Genomic DNA, 21014 nt, shown 5'->3' with positions numbered 1-21014 from the left:
TTTTTTTTGGTTGGGTCAATTCACCTAAAATATATTTCACATGCAGTATAGCAGAAGCCTGGGACACAACAGAACAGTTCACAGCCACACAGCAGTTCTTCTAAAGATACAAAAAAAATGCTGTGTATCATTATTGATTGACTTAAGGTATTCTTCAAATCTAGGCCAAGTGCCCTATTTGACAAGCTAAAGTATTTTTGTTCTAAGTGATCAGAATTGCCTCAGGATTGTAAGATTAATTTGCAGTCTTGGTTTTCCTGTGCTAAAAGGCATATTACAATTAAGGAAGCAGACAACTTGTAAATCTTCTGCCTAAGGGGTACGTGAAAACTTTATTTACATCATGGATAAATCTAAAATTAAAAATATAGATAGCATATACAGTGGTACCTCGGTATAAGTCCTCTTTGGAATAGGACCTTTGCTTGGTATACAAACCTTTGTGCTAGAACTTGTATGGGTCAAAATGAGTCACAACACCGCGCGATACCCTTATTTACCTCTCTCGAGACAAAGCCACGACTGCCCACGAGCCTCAGTAAGCCAGTTGCTACCATTCAGTGAACAACCCGCGCTATAACTCCCTGTGAATTACATACCATCTCCTCCTCCCTTCTCAGCACCATCCTAGTAGGTACTGGACTCTTCTCAGCAAGGTAAAGTAAGGTTAAATTTTCATTTATTTCATCTAATTGGTTTTGTACTTATGTGCTTTAGTATTAAGCAGTGTTTAAATTATTTCATACAGCCCCATCAATGTATAATATGCCAATAACAATAGGATTTTTTTTTTCATCGGAACGGATTAATCATTTACCTTTTTTTTCTTTTGGGAAAAATTTGTTTGGTACAAGGTTCAAGGTACCACTGTATATGTCATTGTGTTTATATTATTCCAGTTATATATTGATGTTGCCCTTTTATTTAAAAGCTACAGATAGGTAAGGCTAGTACTTAGTGAAACAATACATTATGGGAAAAGAACTGTGACATCGCAAACATTAAAATCATAGCTTGTGCATACTAGGATCTTGATCTAATATAGATCAATAAAGGAAAGAATTTCATGTTGAACACTTTTCAATTGTTCTCAATGAAAACTTTTTTTAGCAAATGATTTTATATAAAGTAGGACTGAGAGCAAACATTGCACTCATTGGAAGGGAATACTGGTTTTAAAGGATATCTGGGCTAACAAATATAAAAGTTGCTATTGTTGGCCACTCCTTCTTGCCGGTCAATGATATTGATCCAAAAGTAAATAATTTGTTACTGAAAAGACCCAGATAGGGAATTAAAACCTCACGGAATGAGGACAGAAAGCATTTATAAAGAGATACTGAGTTCTGGGGCAGTAATTGGGTCTACATATTGAAAATACATGTTGAAAGTATTAAAAAGCAAGTGCATCCATACAAGCATTTATAAAACAAGGCAGGACCAAGCAATGACAGCTTACAATTTTCCTATGATACAGTTTTTCTTTTCCTTTAAATGAATAGTATGAAATAGCATTGTATTTGCTGTCCATGGTACTGAAAGCAAAGTATGGGTAACATGGTTTTTTGTTTTTTAACATCTTTAAGATATTTTAGTATTCTTAGCAGTACCCTGATTTGGAATATAAGGATATCTATGTGCTTTTATCAAGATGATGCTACAGAATGGGGGCTATAAATACAAAATACTTTAACAAAATATTAAACATAAACATAACATCTTTGTGGGGCCACCCTCCCCTCATACACTGTGTAAACTCCTTGCTTAGCCCATAAATATATATTAGAACAACTTCTACAAAGTTCTAAAATATTCAGCAGAGGCATAGAATATCATGTGTGATAGTACAAATAAGTGTCTCTCACCTGCTCGAGCTGGAATGTCTGGCGACTCCCCAAGGACCAGTTTCACTCTTTTGGCGTGAGTCTTTCCTTGGTAATGGGATTCAGCGACAATTGCAGATGTGAAAAACATGTTGCAGAGGGTACAGCACTTGTTTTTATCCACTTCAGTCTCATCGCTTTCCTGTTTAAAAAATACAAATTCATTAAAATACAAAAGGAATGGCTGAAAATATTACACATGAAATCTTAAATAAAGTCATAAAAAAGAACTTGTACCATATGTGAGGTTAAAATTGGACCAGGACAAAACTAAACAATTAATTCAGTTATACAGTGTTTCAATAAAGTCCTTTTGGGTTTGAGTTCACTGGCAATCATTAATAACCAGTTTGGCCTCACTGAGCTTTATGAGGAAAATAAAAGGTCTGTGTTGCTACAGAAAGCAGTCTTCCTTTTACTCTTTCTAAACTGCACTTCATATTTAGAAAGGGGGATACACTGATTGAGGTGAGCCAAATAAAAATTTGACTAACAAATATTTTTTGCTATATGTTCTCTACTATGTATTACTACCAATTTTATACTTAATTTATCGGATGTTAAGTTTCATTACGGTCTCTACAATACCCCTGAGGAAGCCTGAGGGTAAATTGCGTCGGGTTTCAAGACCATTGTCCTGTTTGTATACCGTATCTCCATATTCTACTTAGCTATGATTGTCCACAAGATGGATATTTATATGGGTTACAAATAGTAGAACTTTATTTAGAAATAAGAGATCTAAGCCCCATGACAAAATGAGGGCTTAGGTTCTAGTTTGTCAATATAATCTTTGATTGAAACGGTATATGCTAATTACTACAATATATATAGTCACTTGCAAAAAAAACCCTGTTTTAACCGCTTTTGCCTTTCGACCCTTACGTTTTGCTATACCATATATTAAGGGGTTGGCATAACCAACTTTAAACGTGTATTGGGGCACATAGTACATAACCAATTGTTCCTTTATAGAATATTTTACCTTACATATATAAGATAGTATGCTCTTCTGGGCAGGGCCCTCTCTTCCTCCTGTGTCATTGTTTGTATCTGTCTGTAATTTACTACCCCCATTTACTGTACAGCGCTGTGTAATATGTTGGCGCTATATAAATACTACTTATTGATAATAATAATAATACCAAATAATATTAGAAAAAAATTTCCTTAACTGCTATAACAATACAAAGTTGCAAAATGCCTTCATGTGTCCCTGCAGTAAAATAAAAGCTCAGAACAGTGGGAATTTCAGTATATTTCTAAAACCCCAAGGCAGTTAAATTAAGGTAAATTGTATTCCTATGCTTCCTATGGAATTCCAAACATGGTACTGAGAGATTAATTTAAATTCCACTTTTCCCCACTGTATGCCGCTGGGAATATCATAATATTTAATCTCTGATAGGCAGTACAACAGGAATGATAAACCGTTCCACCTGGCGCTTGCAATTAGAAAAAAGTGATTACCACTAACGGCTGGCACTGAAAATATTCATCTTGACAAAACGTTGGCTTAAAAACGTCTACATAATTTACCAGGGAAAGAAATAAACCACTTACATGAAGCTCTAAAACTGCCAACCCAATTGATCCAAACTAGCAATGAATAATTCATTATTAGCTGGAGAATAATTTTCATTGTCATAAACCTGTTGGCTCTACAATGAAAAGACCAAACATATGCACACTTTACCATGTAAAAGGGCATACAGGAGGTAGTACAGTAGAAAAGAGCCCCAACTACTAAAAAAATTCCATGATACAATACAGCACAAGGCCACTATTGTGGCAAAGAATGAATAATAAACACAAGACAAGAGAAAGCTAAATGTATAACACAAAAACAGAAGAATCAGAAGAGATTTAGATAAAATGTACAACACTATAATGCATACAATATGTAAATATATAAAATAATATAACTTTACTAAGAGTCTTGATGTCACTAAAGAATTTTTACTCTGCAACACATTCATACATTCAAGTGCATTCATGTACAGACTTTTTCCTACCATCATTTAGCAGTCTGTGTAGAAACATGATTGACAGTAAATCAAATAGAATCTTCTGCCCAACCCATAAAAAACTCACAAAGTTGATTTAGATGGTTAAATAAATATAACTTTCAGTGAAACTATGATTTGCTTACAGAAGTTATTTTTTTCTCTATCTTATTTTATGGATTTGATTCAAACCAGTAATTGGATGGATAAGAAGGCTTCAATGGGTTGGCAGCTCACAGCACCTGGAAGAGCCCAGGCGAAACCCTGAGGGATTCAAGAAGCTACTACTGGGTGATTTGGCCATATTGCAAAAGATTTAAAGAGAGGGCAACTTTTCTTTTACTTTTCATCACCTGAAGCGACCATAGCTTAAGCTGTTGTTCCAACTGAATATCCACAGAAGCTACCTTAGTAAGGAGGAAGTGAGAAGTGAAAAACTATGTCTAATCTACAAAACATCTTGCGTACATGTGAATACTGGGTGAAGTCTCTCTCCAGAGGTTACAGATGTCTCCAAAGGTCTGTAAGACTAGTTGTTCTTTTTACGCTGTCAGAACAGTATCATGACCTGACCAACCACTCAAAGTATGTGGAACAGGTTGTCCATTCTCAAATGCAGAATGAAATTCAATAAAATCCCTGTCTAGGATTAGTTGTTAGAAGGCCATCAGAAAGGTCAGTTGTTAGCATTAGGGCCATAGATTAGGTTGATCTCTTTAGTGCCAACGGCCTGAGTTTTTCAGGAATTTTCAAATGTGTCTTTTAAATCAATACGATATTTCCTTTAAGTTTGTTTGCAGATTGTTAGATTTTTTTTTAAAGGACTGAAGTCCTTTACCATTACATTACACATTTAATGTGAAGACTGGATCACCGTGTGGTCTTAAGCTGTGCACGAAGAAGCAAAGGTAGTTAAGCATAGAAGCACTGATTTTAAAAACCATGGTGAAATGCTTTGAATTATATTTTTGAAGAAGTATCCCCAACTGCTCTCTTGCTCTCTAATGCATATACAGGTACTCACAATAAAGATCTTCCAGAGAGGATGACAAGAGTAAACCAGGAGGTGGAAAGTCATTTATTGGATGTTTCAGAAGGTAATGTGGTAATAAACAGAGTAGACTTGTAAAAGAAGTCACCCACCTTGTCAAATAAGCTAGTGAGGTCAGAGTAAGCAGTAGAAACGTCTGTGAGAAATGATATAATTAGCTCTACAGCTGCTCTAATTCCATATCTTGCAGCCTGAGGAAGCAGGCCTCAGGTTTGGAGGTGATAGGGACTAGCTGCTGTTGAATCGCACTGGAGATAATAGGAGAAATGTCTGCTTTTAGGATGTTGTGCCACTTCTGGTTCTGGTGCAGATGAGAGTGAAAACACTTCGAAAGGATGAGTTGGTGAGAAGTTTATCTATGGTTGTGGAAGGTGATAACTAAAGAATGATGAGAAAATAGCAAGCTGATTGTTGAAAAGATGGTCCTTAACTGACATAAAATAGAATTAGGGCACAGATGTTTCAATTGCAATTCAGAAGTACTGAATGTTTACCACTCACAATCAGAAAAGACATTTAAAATCGCGATTGATACGTATCCTGTGGCAATTAACTTGCTCATTATTTTTTACTGGTATCAAAGTGTTTATTGCTATTATATGTACCATATACTCCTGATGAACCAGTGATCTAAAACCCTGTGAAACGTGTCGGGACTATCAAGCCCCCATTTAATAACGACATCACAAAGACATTACTTGTGAAAGGAAAGCTTTAGGTCAGATTTGATGATTTAGACACATGAATGGAAATCATGTTGTCTTTGTAAGATACATATGTAAAATATATATGTGATTGGGGAGCTTGATTACAGTGGTACATTATCAATATTGCAATGTTCGTGTTTCGTTGATGTCTATTAGAATACTTTTAACACATGTAAAAAAAAAAAAAAAAAATTATTTTATTACTAGATTTGTTGTTAATGTGGAATTAAGCCAGTTAAACATCTTGAATTTATATGAGGAGTTTTTTGGTATATATTGTTACCTTGGTACCTATATTGTTACCTTGGTACCTTGTCTATGTGGTACTTTGGTATAAGTCCTTAATTCGTTCCAGATCATTGGACTTATACAAAACAGGACTTATACCCAAAAAAATTTTCCCATAAGTAATAAAAGCAAAATGATTAATCTGTTCCCATGAAAAAAATCCTATTGATATTGGCATATTACACATATTACATATATTTCTGGGAAGGGGGGAGGAGGAGGAGATGTTATGCAATTCACAGAGAGTTATAGCACGGGTTGTTCACTGAATGGTAGCAACTGGCGTACCGACGCTCGTGGGCAGTCGTGTCTTTGTCTCGAGAGAGGTAAATAAGGGTAGCGTGCAGTGTTGTGACTCATTTTACCCATATAGGTTCTAGCACAAAGGTTGTATACCAAGCAAAGGTTGTATGCCAAGCAAAATTTTTTGTGTCCAAACAGGACTTATACCAAGTTGGACTTATACCGAGGTACCACTGTGTGTATATATATATATATATATATATATATATATATATATATATATATATATATATATATATACACACACACATACATACACACACAATTTTATTTTTATTTCACTTCAACCATTAGATAAGCTCCAGATGAAAATATATTCTAGAATTCCAGATTGTAATGTATCAAAACAGGACAAACATCAAAGATGAATACTTTTGCAATGCACTAAAAAGTTAAAAAGTTAAAATATTAAGAAAATCGATTACTGCCAAATATTTTTGATAAGTTTGTAGCTTCACAGATTTAGGGCTAAACACACAGTAGGCGTAATCACTTGGGATAAATAGGATGCAGCTATATCCAGAAGCATAAGGACTAGAGTCCAATGATAACTTCTGCTTCTCCTTCATTTACCAGCTGTGTGCCAACAAAACAACTTGAAGCCACAATTATCCTCCACATTCCTTTTTGCTTCTGGTATTTTCTGTCTGTGCCTCTTGTAGCTTACTGAAAACAAAAAATATAATTTATTTTATTAAAAATGTATGTTCCAAGGGTTACAAGAGACAGTCAAGGCAGTTGACTGACATATGCTGGCTATCACTTCCTCACATTCTGCATGATGTCTCTGTGGTTTCTAGCTACAAGTCTGAATGTCCCTAATGTAGCAAATATGTTTATAGGTGAATAGGTATGTTATTGGTAAGATCCTCACCAACATTGCTATTGACTTAATGTTTTTTTAGGTAGCTAATAAAACCACTCAGAGGAGCTCATTTATAAGAAAAATGATGCCAAGAAAATACAGTTGTGTAAGTTTTTCACATCTGGTGCCAAACTGGCTGCTGCAAGCTATACAAGACTCCAGCTAAATAACCACATTGCTTCCTTTTTACATGCTGCTAATGCTATAAAAAATGTGATACTCAAGAGGTCCCACTAAAGTGGCAACAAAAGGTGTTGACACACTAACATATAATAAAGAAAGCATAGGTTCACACTTCTTACTGAACCACTTATGTCATCAAAAACCTAGATACATAGTCACAGGATCTCTGTTGAATGGGATATCCCCAGTTAAGGCCTTTTTACTGAAATCACATGATCAAATGTTTTTTTTTTCCCCATCAGCAGCACCATATTCAGAAAATGGCGGTATCCCAATCTTTACATTACTCCTTATTGATCTATTGCTAGCATAGCTTTAAATTAATGAGCCTGATTTATGAAAGCTCTCCAAGGCCGGAGAAGATACACTCATCACTGAAGCTTGATGATCCAGCAAACCTGGAATGGATCTGGTCCAGGAAACATTTGCTAACAAATAGCAAATGACTTTAAAGAAATCTATTCCAGGATTGCTGGATCACCCAACTTTACTGATGAAAATGTATCCTCTCCAGTATTGGAGAGCTTTTATAAATCAGGCCCAATGTTGGGAGTATCAGTACACTAATATTTTCCTACTTGTCCCCAGTTTTTCTGACCAGCAACGCTTTAATAAACACCAGAAAATGAAGGCTTGATGCTAAATTGTTATTCTGAGCAATTATAGCCATTTAGTGGAAGAAAGAAGCCAGAGAATGAGCCATTATTAATCAACAATGATGTGTCTCCTTTTGACGGTTTCCTGGACTTGCCAAGGGATTACATTGTCAATAAACTTTAGCGTTATCTGCTTTTGTAGCTCACTTTCCCTCTCAATTTTCTGCATATCAGCTAAAAGACTCCACATCAAAAGCAATCATGCATCTTATTGGCCAAGGGAAGAACATAATTTCCAGCCCACTGCTCAAACCACCACCATAGACCTCTTTTATTCCTCTGGCACCCGTCAGCAGGGCCATTTAAATCTCGACTAACTCAAAATTGTATTAAGATTTAATTTATTCAACGTTTCAATCATTTATTACATAGATAGAAAAGTCATTTCACATCAGTACTTTGCCTGCGTGCATCACATTAAAATACGTCTTTGATGACTATTCTGCTTAATTACCACTCCAGCTCAAGCATAATTCACAACAGGGGCATAAAGCAGACAAACAGAGAGAATAGATTAGCAGAGTGTACAAAGAGGCGGCTGTACCTACTGCATCATGTATTGCTTGTATTGTTTGTATATTCAAGGCATTAATCAAGGGCTAGTTGCTCTCCTGTGACAGATGAAATTCACCAAGATAGTAAATTATTAAACACATTAAAAAGATATCAGTAGTATATAGCTGTCCTTTTCTCTGTAAGGTAAAACAACAGTTTCTAGAAATCACAGAAGTCACCTATTATTACAAGTATCTGCAGGAAATTGTGTGGAATCCTGTTTAATTAATTGTATTATCTTTTATTAGACCAGTTCAAACTGTGGTGTTTTATTGCCCCCTTCCTGAAATCTTGACGTAAGAACTGAATGTTTAGAGGCTCCAGCTAAATCAGGGGTGTTCAACCTCACATCATTGAGGGTCAAAAATATGTACACATTTTTATATTTCTTCAACATACCAAAGTACATTTAGTAAGCAATGGTTAAAAAAAAATCTCAAAATGACCTGTGTTTCCCGAGGACTAGAGTTAGACACCCAAAGTTCATAGGACAGACATACCTGCACTGCAACTTTGCTCTTACTGTTGGTTTGCCAATAAAGCTCCTGGCCAGATGCTGAAATCATAGTGATACGTTCTATGCTTCCCGGCTTGGAGAATGATACATGGTGTTGGTTTAAATGGTTTGGGCAGCTTTTTTATCACTTGTATGGGTGGCTTAGCATACACAAGGTAAATCATTCTGCAAAGTACAGCACTTGCATGAGTATTTATACCTGTCTATGAAAAAAAATGTACTATAATGTAGAGGAATATATATATTTTTTTTCACAGAGTGTCACAGTACTTGATGGCAAAGGTGTGTTCTGTTGTGCATATTCCACTTTATCTAATAAAGGCTCCAGGAAAAATAGAACAGTTTTCCATTATGTTTTGAAAAAATTGAAAACCAGGTCAGAGTCCAGGAGTTCCCTACCTCAGTCCTTGTCAGGGTTTTCCATTTATGCAAGGCAAGGTGCACTATTTAGGCCAGCTAGCCTATGAAATGCAGTGTTGCGGAAGAAGGAGCTCTGTGTTACTTTTAGTGTGGAACATTCTATACTTTTGTAAGTTGGTATGGTTTTTCTTAATGACTGACCTATTTTGTTGTTTTTCTAGGACAATGCTAGAGAATGAGGTAGCAACGGGCCAGACATGTAATAAAAGCAGAATGGGAAAGTCAGTGACCGATGATTGTGGACACGATTGAAACAGTGGATTTGTGGTCCCTGGATGCAAAGTAGCATTGCCAAAAGACCTTAATGGCAGATTTAGGTAAGTATACCTTTCTTTACAGGCTTAGGAAACCACCCATCCCATGTGATAATTTACAGGGAAGTAGTCAAGGGACTGGTGGGTGGAGTTTATTGGGCTTTAAGTGTCCGCTGGTGATGGTGGATACCTTCCAAAAGTTATGGTGTTTACTAGCCAGGAAAGAGCCTGGGGACACCCACATTTTGGCCAGCCTGGCCAGGTCAAGTCAGGACTATAGTACAGATTTCTTTTCATTTACGGTCACAGTGACAATAGTTTTACCAGACAGGAAAAGTGAAAGGATCTGCAATAGCAATACAGGAAAAGTGAGGGGTTCTAGCTTTCCCTACGCTACCTACATAAAACATTCTTATTTCTGCTGGAGATTTTCCCTAATTTTTTTTCTGGCGAAACAGTTGTCAACGTAAGTGATGGAAATTCTCTCTAACAGAGTCCTGGATAGCGGTAAAAGCCAACAGGCTTCTAATCTCCCCACACCTTTTTATAAAGGGGGAAAAAAATTGGCTGGACATAAACTTTCACATATAGCATCAACAAAACAAATCAGCAGTAGTCTTTAGTTGATGCAACTTACCTCAACTTGCAAATAGACAAGAAAAATCTGGGCTTTGCCTAGAGCGACTCATAAAAAAAAAATCTGCCATGATCTATGATCACCATCCTCTCTTCTGCAAAAGCTAAATGCCAGATTGTATCCAAGCACAATACATTTGAGTTCAAGGCTTGGGTCATGATGCTACAGTATATAGGAGTGTCAGAAATAGAGTGTACTCCCTGCGGTCTAATTATAAAATAAATTCACTGAAATATTCCCTGGTGGAGAATCAATTCCTGCCATTAAAACACATGGACCTTGAAGATTCTGCAATAGAGAATGTTTCAGTGAATGTCAGATTCACGGTTTTAAAAATAGACCCTCTTCTTATATTTGTTCTAGTTCAATCAGCACTGAAGCCAAAATACCAACATAATGGATATAGAACTAGCTATCCCAAAACCAGAGGTTAGCAATGGCAGCCTCCAGTGTTCTCTCATGACCAATTCCCTTTCAAGTAAACCTGTTAGAACAAAAAAGATACTAAACAGATTTTGGCATCACAATACAGACAGGGGCACCTTTATATAAGATCTCAAGTGGAACCCTGAGATATGGACCAAAAGTTTTTCACATTACTTGTTTGTTTCAACTGATCAGAAAGACTTCACTTCATAGAGATGGACCAACAAGAAATGGTATGAGACAGCAGGGGCCAAATGGTCTTCGATAATATTAGGAGCTGCTGAATCTGTGTTAGAGTGGTCAAGATCCTTGGGATCCAAGATCCTGAAAATATCATGTAAAATGCATACACCGACACATCTATTTTTTTTTGCTTTTTAATATGTATTAGTTTCATGATAGTAACAATCCTAATTAGGCATATATGTGCATTGTTACCTCAACAAATAACTTATTAAAATAGCGTAGTACACGTAAGATGCATGATGGAGTATATATGAATATTACCCAGCAGCCATTTCCTACATATGTCATTACCTAAATAGGAACCTGCAGTAATTACACAGAAGTAATGTGCTTTGTGCAGATGTTTATTAAATGTCACAGTCACCAAGAGTTAATTGCATCAGTGAAATTTACCATTGAATGGTAATCGCATATCAGCCAGCAGGCCCCTGTGACTCCTTGACCTGAAGGATGTTACTAATTAGATTTGTAGTGTAGTGTTTTCAAGTCTGTTACATCAACTGCAAGTAGTCTGTTAGTATCAAAGCGAGAAAATTCCCTGTAGGACTTGGAATGCTTCCTTTGAATCGCTTTCAAACTTGGTTTGGCAAAACTTTGATACATAATCTCTGCTGAAGCACTTATAAATGCTGAAGCGTGTATAAATAAGTGGTTACTTAAAGCCTAGTTCCGGAAAAGCAGATAACATTCTGCTGAATTTAGTATAATAATACTGTTTTACCTGTCATAGGATTTATAATTCTATGTAGCCAGTTTTGTAATCCACACCCCCTATCAAAGAGCATTACCATATCCCTGCAAAGCATTGTAGGAGAAATCTTCGAACACTTGTTCCAGTGACAACTGTTCACATTTGAAATATATCCACTTACTTCATGTTGAGTCTACAGGCAGACGTGAAAGGAAATCTCCTTAATGAGACAGAGATGCCAAAAAAGATGTTTGTAACCATCCCCCACTCTCTGCAAAATGAACAACAAAATGTTTTGGCTTTAGATAGAACTTTAAACTGAAGTATATTCTCCATTTATTTTGCATTCACTTGTTGACATGCTAAATAGGTAAAATCACTTGGTCTACTATATGTGATTTTTTTCTGAGCAATGCTGGCAGATCATGCAAACTGCTTGGAAGGGCAATCAGGGAGTCATACAGGAAGCTCCGGTAATGCCCACATGTAAAGTTTAGCCTCCAAAATTGAAAAAACTGGAATCCAATGAATGAAAGTGGCAGGACAAGTAAGACTAGAGAAGAAACACATAGATGGACATGATGGATATTCTGTACAAATGTGCAGGATCACAGGTAGGGCTAGAGTTTAGCTTTAGGAAATTCAGAATGCAGGTTAACACAAGTTAAAAAACCCATTAAATCAATGTAAGCATGTGAAAATGTGTGTGACATACGATGCTTTAAGGTGTATGATTTGCATAAAATGCACATGCACATTGATTTGTGTACTCTGGCTAGTTTTTTCTTACCAAAGCTAATTTTATAGCAGCAGAACATTTTAGATTAGTGGTTTCCATTTTAGACCTAATAAAGTTGGTTTCACGAATCCAAAACAAATGCTGTAATCAATATTTTAAAATGCACCCTCCATCCTCTCAATATAAACAACCTGAATTCAAAGGTCTACAACAAAAGTAAAAACCCAGATCCACGAGATGTATTCTTTGTAGGAAGGGATAGGCTTTAATGCTGGAATATTTTGCAGTGCTGATGGTGGCTTCCAGTGGAATCTAAACAATTGTACCAAAAATACCTCTTTCACAAACAAATTGAGCAAAAAAATAGTTTAAAAGGAGATCACACAAATAAAAAAAATAGTTTGCAGCAATATATAATAAATCTTTTCCAGATATAGTAGGTAGTTTTTGAAAGGTGAAAAACTGCCTGTCTAGTAAAGGCAATTTTATGGCACCATAAAACAAGTGCAGTTCTACTGCTTTCAAATCTCTGAGCAGGAGAAAATTAAAGTATTACCCCATACACACACTGTCAGGGAAAAATATTTATATTCAGCAGTCACATGACTCAGATAATGGCTTCTGGGATCAGTTGGACCTTTGAAGGACCATGAGGAGACCCCATGGGCATCAGCATGGAAAATAAATAGCTTTTTCTTATACCCAAAAGATACAATATAAAACCAGTGACTAGAGAAGAAAAAAAAACACACAGCAATTTAGATTGATTTAAACTCATTTTAGAGATTGTTTGTTTATTTAAGCTGAATTATCAGATCCTAATTAAACAAATCACTCTATATACAGTGGGAATGTATACCAGGTTACTGAAAATCGATATTGTTGATGATGAGGTCCCCTCAATGGCTTTAAGAGGCAACCACTGTGTTGTAAATTATTTTTTTTTAATCAATTGACTATTGATTAGATAATAAATGAGAAGAGGAAATGAGGATACCGATGACTAACACCAATGTCCTCAGTTGTCTCTATAGTATTCAAAAAAAGGACCCTTGTTACAAACACGCACGCATAAAAAAACAAAAAAACAATGCATTTTCCCTATATTCTAAAATTCACCAATTTCATGCTTCGATGGAATTGGCAAATTTTACTTATCCTTAATGACAAGTGTAGACTGAATTCCAGTAAATTGGAATATGTATTTTCATATATGGTTAAGTGAGAAGTATGTTCCCTGCTGACACAATGAGGTTATAAAATGAGGAAGTTATTGATGAAGCCATGAAGACTCTTTTTTCCCATCCAATCCACAAACCTGTTTCTAAAATGTCACCACGTTCAAACACTACAGAAAGAAAGCAATATTCCATGCAATACATGTTTTCCTGATTGCTGCAATGTTCTCCTTATCTTTGAGAAATGTCAAGACAGGTACTGCCACTATCAATAAGGCTAGGTTAACCATGTCACATTGTAGAAGGCTCTGCTAATGAAGAAATCTTTTTCTTGCATCTCTGCCCTTCACCCACAGCTGCCTTCCTCCAATCTAACAGTGGGAATCTATTCTATGTAACAGACACTAAAAATATTTAGACAGCAGCATTTGGTGCCCAGCAGGAAAACCATAGATAGATAAACAGATAAAATATTCTGAAATCTCAGCATGAAAGAGCAAAATATTTCTGCAATGCAAAAACAAGGTAATGTCATTATACTAGGTCCCTAAATGATAAAACACAATAAAGTGTTTTTCCTGCAGGATTAGGTTATAGGTAAAACTACTAAAAGTGAGATTTAAATAGGATGTCATTTTATCCCTTTTGAAGTCATAAGGAAGGCTGTTTGCAATAAAAGGAGAAGGAGGATTAGGTTTATGGTGTGTTTAGGCATATAGAATATTGGGGTGTCACAAACAAGCCCAGCTTCTTTTGATTTTGTGACAATGGTGCTACATGGCTCCTGAATTCAGAGCAGAGTTGCTACTCATGTAGGTTGTACCTGATTGCATTGCAGTAGAATAAAACATGTTGCAGGGTCCATGGATATCAACACTGTCATTGCTAATTCACAAGTGTGTATAACGTCAATCAGCACCTAGCACTGCCCAGTGCCTTCTGGATTGACAGCACTACCTCAGTTTAAACCCTCCCGCTGTGAGCTGCAGTGGCTGGGATGGGGAGTTTCGGAAAAAAATATGAAGAAGGATTTCGATCAGGGAAGGAAAAGAAAGTTTTTTTTGTGTGTGTGCGTGTGTGTCACAAAATACCTGTATTTGGTAATTTTTCATACAGGAAATGTATAGTACAAATAACATTTTGCGGAGCAATATTTAAGAAAAGGCTTGACAACATTTGCAATAGAACTTTCATTATATTTATAAATCAACACTATTCATTTGCTGAATGCTTGTATCCATTTACATGTATCCTTATTTGTTCTTCCAAGGGTGTTCATTTATAATAGAGTAAACTGCTTTAAAAAATTACCTGTAATTGTGCACTTAAACAATCCCCAGAGTTGACATAGCTATTCATTGCATCTGCAATATTTCCTTACAAACATAAATTTTGCAAAACCAATGTATTTACCACAGTTACTGCATTTATAAGTTTTTTTTTTTTTTTTTTTTAAAAAAGCTTTTATAATAATATTTGGAGCCTGTAGCCAAACAAAGCAGAGACAGACCAGTGGACATTTATACTGTAGATGCCGATTGATTCCACAGAGTAACTGGGTTTACACAAGTAATTTTTTAAATTTTGTGTCACAAAATAAACCCTTTTCATTCTCATCTACAGTTATTTCCTAAAACTGCCAAAAGATCAAAATTCGGCTTTATTTGCAAAAGCAACAACAATATTTGTTTCACCTGCTATCCTGTGGAAAACACAATAAAAATTTTATTTTGAAGAACAGTGAGTGAAGCTTGTACACTGACCACAATGTAAATTGAGTAAATGCTGAGAAGATGTTTATTATACAAGACAGCTCGCAAATTATAGCCAAACCAGCAAGCTGCAGCCATCTAATTAAATCTGACTTGAGCATTGTCCAAAGTCGTATACCAAAAACTAGATAATACTGGGTGATGCAGTATGATTTCACTATAGCAAAATAATTTCATATTATATCATTTGTAAAGCATAATCAACCCCCTATTATGATAGATCGCGCATATCTCTTTTTAGATATGGTTTATTTTTAATACAGCTGGACTGCAAAAATAAATAAATAAAAAAATGTGCCTTGTGTGCCACAGATTCCATTTCATTCAACATTGTGTATGCATTCAATGCTTGTCAAAGAACTTTTTTATTTTCTGTGTAGTATATTATGCCCTCCTTGGTGATATAGCAATGTGAGGGAATAATTATATATATATATTTGCTGAAAAGGGAAAAAGGGATACTTTGTAGTAGCTAAATTAAGTTAATATCCAGTCTCATACCTTGAAGCATGCCGCGTACACCCAGAAAAACTTTACTGACGTATACAGAGTATAGAAAGCACATCCTATCTACCTTTCCCACTGTTCCCACTCCCTTATGCCTAAAGCTTATCAGCCTGTATCAACCCTTTTCCACCCCAACTCTTCAGATATTTGTCATTTTATGACATATTTACTATTTTTATCCACAGTAATACAAACATTTATTAAAGTAGCAGTAAAATGTTTTAAGTTTTTCCAACAATTTTCTTATCCTTTTCTTGTCTATGGACTGCATGGCAGTTAAAATTAAATATCAAATTGTATATTACTTTATCATAAATAAGGGCAAATTTATCACCAATAAACAAAAAACAATGCAGAAATCTTAAAATAGATCAACTACATAGTAAGGTAATACAATTGCAAGGCTACGTACACACGTCAGATGATCTGGTGTGTGTACAGCGCTCGTCATTTGTTGTTCCAACGACCGTCCTAGCTGATCCACGGACAACAAGCGAGGAACGATCATAATCATCCCCTTGGAAGTAAAGCTACATAGAACGTAACGCCTGTGTGAACATTAAATGCTGTTATATAAAAACACATGGCTTTAAAAGTATGTTAAAATAATTAGGTGTGTTTTGAAAGTACCTTATAGTAAGGTCATATGATAGTTGTAGCCAATGGTTCAATGGTTTACCCGTGCAAGTCAATATATGTGCAAGTCAAGTCAATATAAAAATATCTATAAAAAAATCAGGTGGGTGTAATGCATAAGGATATTATATGGTGGACAATTTTATAGAGAAAGGGAAAATTGTAGCAACAGTAATAACATAACTTACTTAGTTTTTTCAGGGAAAAAAGTTGTTGTTTTATGTTTTTTTTAAGTTATAAATATTTGCATGGAAGTTTCTCTAAGAAACCAGCACAGAACTTGGCCCATATCTAAAAACTTTATCTGCTTTTGTTGGACCAATTCTTTAACCGGGAAGACCCTTACAGAGGTATAGCGCTCTCAACACTGCTATAACTTTATAAGTGGCTAAACACACTAAACTACTTCTCTAATGACAAGGATTCATGCTTTAGTTGAGTCCTAGGGAACAATGAGGATTCTAAAGAACAAAGTACTTATCTGCCTGAATAAGTATAATGCTCTAATAAATAATGCTCATTTAAAATAGGCTTAAAAAAGCAAGAAATAATTGCATTTAGGGAGAAAATCATTGTGGTGTATATTATAAACTCAGAACTGTTTTATAAGTGTCTATTGTTTCTTTGTCATGTAAAGAATAGGTAGCTATGACTAATGCCTTTGTTTTCAATACTAAGCTAATAAACAACATTGATTTGACTGAGAAATTATGGATATTCTCAGCAGGCAAAACAATGTGTTACTTTGTGGAAAAAAGCAAATTCCCCAGTCTGGTTCTTTGGTAAAATTTCAGCCCTGAGAGTGAACATGAAAACAAAGTTAATTTTTCCCTGGAAACCCACTGACAATTTACATCGACAAACCAGTCACATTACGGTTATCTACCATCTCCTTAGGTAATACTACATAGCAACTTAAATTGTACTTTACCAATACTTTAAAAACTTCCCCCATTATGTATTTATATAAATGTTTATATAAATGTGCATATTTATATAGGAGTTTTGCACGCTTTCTGACATTGCAACCAGCAATTAATAAACAGCTTACTAGAAGGGCCTGCATTATTTATACAGGAGTTTTTTTTTTAAACTAAAACCAAATGAAGGACTAATTGGATTGATACTACCAATTTGGTTTCAACTAACTTGAAAATGAAGAACAATTTCCTTTTTAGTTCTAGTTTTCATAAATCTAACTCACTAAGAAACAGCTGTATTCAACAAAGGCACCTGTGCGTAACACAGTTTGGGAACTCCAATTGTTGTTAAACTAAAAAGACATTCACTGTTGTGTACATATACAGTGGCATATACTGTACAGGTAGATGGTTCACAATATCTAGCTAGGAATGGACAACAAACATTTCCTTCCATGTATTCTGCATGTCTTGTTGCTGTTCAGGCAGGAAACGAAGAAGGTATTGCCTGAGCACTAAAACCAATAGCATGGTTAGGACATCTAGAAGAAAGCCTCCAACCTGAGGGGGAGTTGTAGTAACATCCTAGCATGGTGACTCAGTGGTTAGCACTCTTTTGCAGCACTGAGTCCCAGGTTCAAATCTCGGCCAGGACACTATCTGCATGGAGTTTTCAGGTTCTCCCCGTGTCTGCGTGGGTCCTCTCCAGGTACTCCGGTTTCCTCCCACATCCCAAAAATATGCAGTGAGGTAATTGGCTTCCCCCAAAATTGACTGTATAAATGACATATGACCATGGTGGGAACATTAGATTGTGAGCCACCTTGAAGGAACAGTTAGTGACACGACTATGGACTTTGTACAGCGTTGCGTAATATGATGGTGCTATTTGCTTCAACAGAATTTGATATTTTTGGTCAACGCTAATGGAATTTGGTCCACATTTCATGAAATGACTGCAACAACACTCTTCCTGACCTATTGCTAACATAAGTGAAAATGGCTAGACATCTGACCCCTTTCACCTGCCCACTGAAACTAGACTATGGTGCTCATATTACCTTTTTTGTATGTATAGCAGTCGAATTATGTGCCAACCCTGACATTGAAGTATTCCAGATAGTAGAACACGCTAAAAAGATTGCATTGCATGCTGCAAACATACTTTTATACCATCTAGGACTATCACTATGAATCATTATTGATTATTGACAGTACTCTGATCTACTTGTAACTGTCCTAAGTTTCCTTTGGATAGCTTTCCTCTACACTGGTACAAACCTCCTTCCCTCACTGCAAATGTAAAAACATAAGACATATATAACATAAGAGTTATGGGTCAGGTGAGCCCATTAACAACTATACTACTGAAAATGTTATATATCATAAGGCACTCTACAACTGAAATAACTTTTATAATGCTTAAAAATACTTGACCCTGACTTTTTCCATGATAAAAATGGTTTGAGAATTGACTTAACTAGACTATCCTTTCAGGACCCTTAAATTTGGGAAGTCCCACTGTTCCTGACCTAAATATCTATTACACCTTATCCCAAATCTTTGAACGACATCCCTATGCAGACACTGAGGCACTTACTGTACTGGGGGCAACCAAATTTTCTGATCCACTATACATAGTGTTAAAAAAAAGTTAGGCCTAGAAGCCCACAACGTCTGACAAATATTTAAAAAGCAGTGGCTGAAATTAATAAACATTGCCCTCCTTACTTTATGATTTTTTACTATTCCAAAAGTGGTAAACTGGTGCAAACTGGCAATCACGGGTCTAGGTCACAGTATTGAAGGTAGGACTGAAAAATATTTTTAACAACTACAAGCTGAACTTTACTTACCCTTCATAATATAATACAAAAGAAGATTAAATTCAAAATTATACAATTTTTTGGATTTTAGCTAATTTTTGAATCTCTGGGCTAGGGGATAAGAATAGCTCACAATTTCTGGTTCCATCTGCCAGGTCCTCTCTATGAAGCCGCTGCTTGCCTGTCTGTTCGGACGTTCACAATATCAATTACAGTTGTTGTTTATAGTGATAGCGTACTCTCCTGGCCACCATAAATATGAATGACTCATTCGACCTCATTACGGATAGGAGACTGAATGGGTCTTTCTTAACATTGGCAGCCACAAGAATAAAATACAGCTGTAAACAACTGTAAATGATGGAGCAGGCCATGGAGGACACAGACAGCAGCTGCAAATATGAGACCCGATGGCTGTAACCATGACAGGTAAACTTTACTAACCTCCCCACCCTCAGCTTAGATTCAAGTCAACAATTTTTACCTGTTTTCTCAGGTAAAAATGGGGAGATTGGCTTATATAAATACAGGTATTTCAGTATATATGGTACCTAACAACATGGTTTTCAATACCATTGACACAAGAACATCTTTTCATATTTCCTCCTGAATACAGCCATAGATACAAAAAAGTTGTAAGCACAGTACATCATTTTTTTCAATACAGCATCAGAATTGTAAGAGTGACCAGCATGTGCGAAAGAAAAACAGTGAGTTCTCTTTTTAACATTTTAACAGACTGTGCCTCCCCTATGCAAGTTTCAAACCTTTATTAGAATTTTCAAATTCCAGCAATTCATATAGCTGCATATGTTAAAAAACATCCTGATCCCCAGCTGTGAGTTTAGTCGGTCGTTTGAGTTTGTTACCACTGCCTAGTGAGTCTTTTGAGTGTATCACTCCGCGTATTTTGTGGTTCCTGATGCTGGCTTTTATGTTCTGCAGTGACTTATGAGCAGTTGGAAAAACTCACATGAAAGGTGGAAAACTGTGGAATACCTGTGGAAACATTTGCATACAATGTAACTTCATTTACAGGCCAACCAAAAGTTGTATGACTGAAGAATACAAATGATGAAATACCCATTCCTGCAGAAATGTTGCTCCAGGCTCTTTCCAGTGCTGTCTACATATTCAAAAGCCAATTTGAACTTTAACCCCCTATATCATTTAAGATTATATGACTACATGTGTGTGTGTTTCCTTGCTAAAATACCGGTAATAAACTCACTAATAAATACTTTCTATAGGACTGATGTAGTGAACTGTATATGTGGAATAAATATGTTTTACTTTGTATTTTAATAAAGTCTGTTTCTTTACTTTAAAAAATGCATATTGTGATATTCACATGCTGTGTCTGATAATTACTGTGTATACCATTAGGTAAAGCTACTCTTGTTGATTTTGCCAATACTGCTTCATACAGTGGGGCATATAGTAAAGAATTTCTTCCTAAACAGGAAAATGAAAAAAATCCACATCATCATTATACCATAACATAAAGTGGAAAGTGGAACAAAACCTAAATTTTAAAAAGCTGGCAGTTTCATTTTTTGCAATGTTGTCTCTTCTGCACTAAAATAAACTTACCTGCCTGTTTGCATGTATGATGCCGTACATCCCAGCATACCACTGGCTGCCAGGAATTAATGAACTTCTGTGTGCACATTACTACAACCTGGCCAATCAAAATGGCAGAAGGTTCAAAACCTGGAAAAAAGACTAGGTGAAGGCAGAGCGACCTA

The 21014-nt window shown here is 35.9% G+C and overlaps 1 protein-coding gene across 5 annotated transcripts in view; it reads right to left on the bottom strand.

Moving 5' to 3' along the window:
- LOC140338836 (zinc finger matrin-type protein 4-like) overlaps window positions 1-21014 on the bottom strand; it is a 289898-nt gene that overhangs the window by 149048 nt on the left and 119836 nt on the right. For all 5 annotated transcript variants that reach the window (XM_072423151.1, XM_072423152.1, XM_072423155.1 and 2 more), the window contains one exon: window positions 1866-2025. In XM_072423151.1, the coding sequence (XP_072279252.1) occupies window positions 1866-2025 (160 nt within the window). The remainder of the gene's footprint in view (window positions 1-1865; window positions 2026-21014) is intronic.

This window comes from Pyxicephalus adspersus, chromosome 10 (genome assembly GCF_032062135.1).
Source record: "Pyxicephalus adspersus chromosome 10, UCB_Pads_2.0, whole genome shotgun sequence".
Lineage (NCBI taxonomy): Eukaryota > Metazoa > Chordata > Amphibia > Anura > Pyxicephalidae > Pyxicephalus > Pyxicephalus adspersus.
The sequence above is the reverse complement of the archived record's forward strand: the minus strand, read 5'-3'. Positions and strand labels throughout refer to the sequence as shown.